The following is a 3,194-nucleotide window of genomic DNA, read 5'->3' on the forward strand; positions in this document are numbered from 1 at the left end:
TATTTAATTTTTATATATGCAACTAACCTATCACCATAATTGAATTGTAGGGACATTTTCTTTTCAACACACTGCTTTATTACTAGAGTTTCCAAAACATGATCAATGTACTATATAGTCCTCCAATGCATGAAATATTTTCTTCCTAAAATGGTAAAATACCCGACTTTTGGGGGGAAACATCTGATGTTATGAAGAAAATTCCTAATCAGAGAGAACTAGGGATGCTCTTAAGGGGCTCAAATCCAAAATATTGCAATTAGTTTCTTCACTGCAAGTATAAATTGTTTCATTTCCACAATGTGAGGAAGGACTATTTGTGTGAAAATTAGTTCTGTTATTTTCCCCTGTGCTGGTAGTCAACTGCAACACATGGACCCAGGAAACAATACAGGAATTTCAGAGTTCCAGCTTCTGGGATTTTCAGAGAGACCAGAACTGCAGCCCCTCATATTTGGGCTTTTCCTCTCCATGTACCTGATCACTGTGGTTGGAAACATGCTCCTCATCCTGGCTGTCAACTCTGACTCCCACCTCCACACCCCCATGTACTTCTTCCTCGCCAACCTGTCCTTTGCAGACATCTGCTTTACCACCACCACCATCCCAAAGATGCTGTGGAACATCCAGACTCAGAGCAAAGTCATTACCTATGCAGGATGCATCACACAGATGTATTTTTTCATGCTCTTTACAGGATTAGATATCTTTCTCCTGACTGTGATGGCTTATGACCGCTTTGTGGCCATCTGTCACCCACTGCACTACACAGTCATCATGAGCCCCTGCCTTTGTGGACTTCTGGTTCTGGTATGCTGGATCCTGAGTGCTTTTCATTCCTTACTACACACTTCCATGGTGTTGCGGCTGTCCTTCTGTACAGAGGGGGAAATCCCCCACTTTTTCTGTGAACTCAATCAGATGATCCAACTTGCATGTTCTGACACATTTCTTAATAACATGGTGATATACTTTGCAGCTTTGTTGTTGGCTGTTGGTTCCTTCATTGGGATCCTTTACTCATACTCTAAGATAGTTTCCTCTATATCTAAAATATCATCAGCTCAGGGCAAGTATAAAGCATTTTCCACCTGTGCATCTCACCTCTCAGTTGTCTCCTTATTTTATTTTACATGCTTAGGAGTGTACTTTACTTCTGCAGCTACCCAGAACTCCCATTCTAGTGCAGTAGCCTCAGTGATGTACACTGTGGTCACACCCATGCTGAACCCCTTCATCTACAGCCTGAGGAACAAGGACATAAAGTGTTCTCTGGTGAGATTCTCTGGGATGGCAGCTCTAAAATGGACAACTTTCCTGGAGCTGAAGAAGCGCCCATGATTGCAGGGCCCAAAGCCTGAGCCAGATGTTGAGATCCCTTGATCAGATTGTGAAAGTGGAACATATATCTTCTATATTTTTTCCTGTAATATCTACTTTTTTTTACATCTCTGCATAATTTATGTAACTCACTCTATTAAGATCTGTGATAATTCTGATATCCAAGAGATTTTCCCTTTGTCATTTTCCTACTTTCTCAATGTCATTCCTAACCTTGGATATGAAATATTTGGACATTCTGTCTTATTCAAGGGATTGCATATATATGTTAAGAATCATTTCTTTTGGGGCACCTGGGTGGTTCAGTGGTTAAGCCTTTGCCTTCGGCTCAGGTCATGATCTCAGGGTCCTGGGATCGAGTCCTGCGTTGGGCTCTCTGCTCTGCGGGGAGCCTGCTTCCTCCTCTCTCTCTCTCTGCCTGCCTCTCTGCCCACTTGTGATCTCTCTCTGTCAAATAAATAAAATCTTAAAAAAAAGAAAATTTCTTTAGCATGTAGCACTGGGTGTGGTGCATAAGCAATGAATTGTGGAACACTGAAAAAAATTTTAAAAATTGCTTCTCAAATAAAACATCGTAGTGACTATTTTTTCTTTTATGGGACACCACAACTATTTATGCAAGTTTATAACAGAGAAAATTCTGAGACCACTATACTTCATTTTTTTTTCTTAATATCTTTTCAGTGCTCCAGAATTAATTCTTTATGCACCACACACAGTGCTCCATGCAATATGTGTCCTCCATAATACTCACCACCAGGCTCATCCAACCTCTCACTCCCCACCCCTCCATAGACTCTCATGGTTCATCTCCCCCTCCATTTTCCCCCAACTGCCTTCTCCTCTCCATTTCCCCCTGTCCTCCATGTTATTCCTTATGCTCCACGAACAAGAAAAACTATATGATAATTGACTCTCTTTACTATGCTTCACTTTTGTGGATTTTATTCCTTTGTATATCACTACCTTAATTGCTCTTCCTAAGAATGCAAACTTCACCATAATGGTGGTTATAGCAGATCATGGGATCTTTCTACACATTAGGATCCTGTTGTTACACAGCTTGTGTCCACCATGCCTACCATAGTGACTTGCAAAAAAATGATTACAAAATACATGTCTCCAGGTACAATCTACCCCAGAAGACAAATATGCATAAAAAAGGCCTTAGAATCAAACTTGGCTTTAAGGATGATAAAGCAAATACTAAAGCATACATTTATTCCTGTGAAAAATAGTTCTTTCTCAGGAACTTCATGTATTCATTGAATTATGGTATATCAAAGTCATTTGTAAAGTGTGTTCATTAAGAGGAAAGACCAGTGGCATGTTTGGGTTTTTATTATATTACTTTCTGGATTCTGGTTGAAATTTTCATGTGCTACACACAAATGTGATTCCTGGGGCACCTGGGTGAATCAGTCAGTTAAGTGTATGCTTTCAGCTCCAGTCATGATCCCGGGGTTCTGGGTTCAAGCCCTGCATTGGGCTCCCTGCTCAGCAGGAGCCTCATACCTTGAAACCAGCAGTTGGAGATATTCTGTTGGTATAGATCCTGATATATCTTCTTATGTCTCAGGCTGATTTCATGGGTGTTCAGAGTGGTCTGGTAGATATCCAGCTCAATTCAGGGGACTGGTTGAAGTAGGATCCCCTACTCCTCCACCATCTTGACCTCCTCCCCTGTTGGCCATCTGTATGTCTTCATTGAAAAATGTCTCTTCAGATCCTCTTCCCATTGTTTAATCAGATTGTTTGTTTGTTGCTATTAAGTTGTATGACTTCTTCATACATTTGGAATATTTACCCCTTAGATACATGATTTGCAAATGTTCTCTGCTATCTAGGAGGTT

At 40.7% G+C, this 3,194-nt stretch overlaps 1 protein-coding gene across 1 annotated transcript; it reads left to right on the plus strand.

The window, feature by feature from the left end:
- Positions 1–372: 372 nt before the first annotated feature.
- LOC125083352 (olfactory receptor-like protein OLF4) lies at positions 373–2,861 on the plus strand. The gene is made up of 2 exons (XM_047699749.1): positions 373–1,265; positions 2,819–2,861. Exons 1-2 carry the CDS (start codon positions 373–375, stop codon positions 2,859–2,861), a joined length of 936 nt encoding a protein of 311 aa, XP_047555705.1.
- Positions 2,862–3,194: the final 333 nt, after the last annotated feature.

This window comes from Lutra lutra, chromosome 1 (genome assembly GCF_902655055.1).
Source record: "Lutra lutra chromosome 1, mLutLut1.2, whole genome shotgun sequence".
NCBI lineage: Eukaryota > Metazoa > Chordata > Mammalia > Carnivora > Mustelidae > Lutra > Lutra lutra.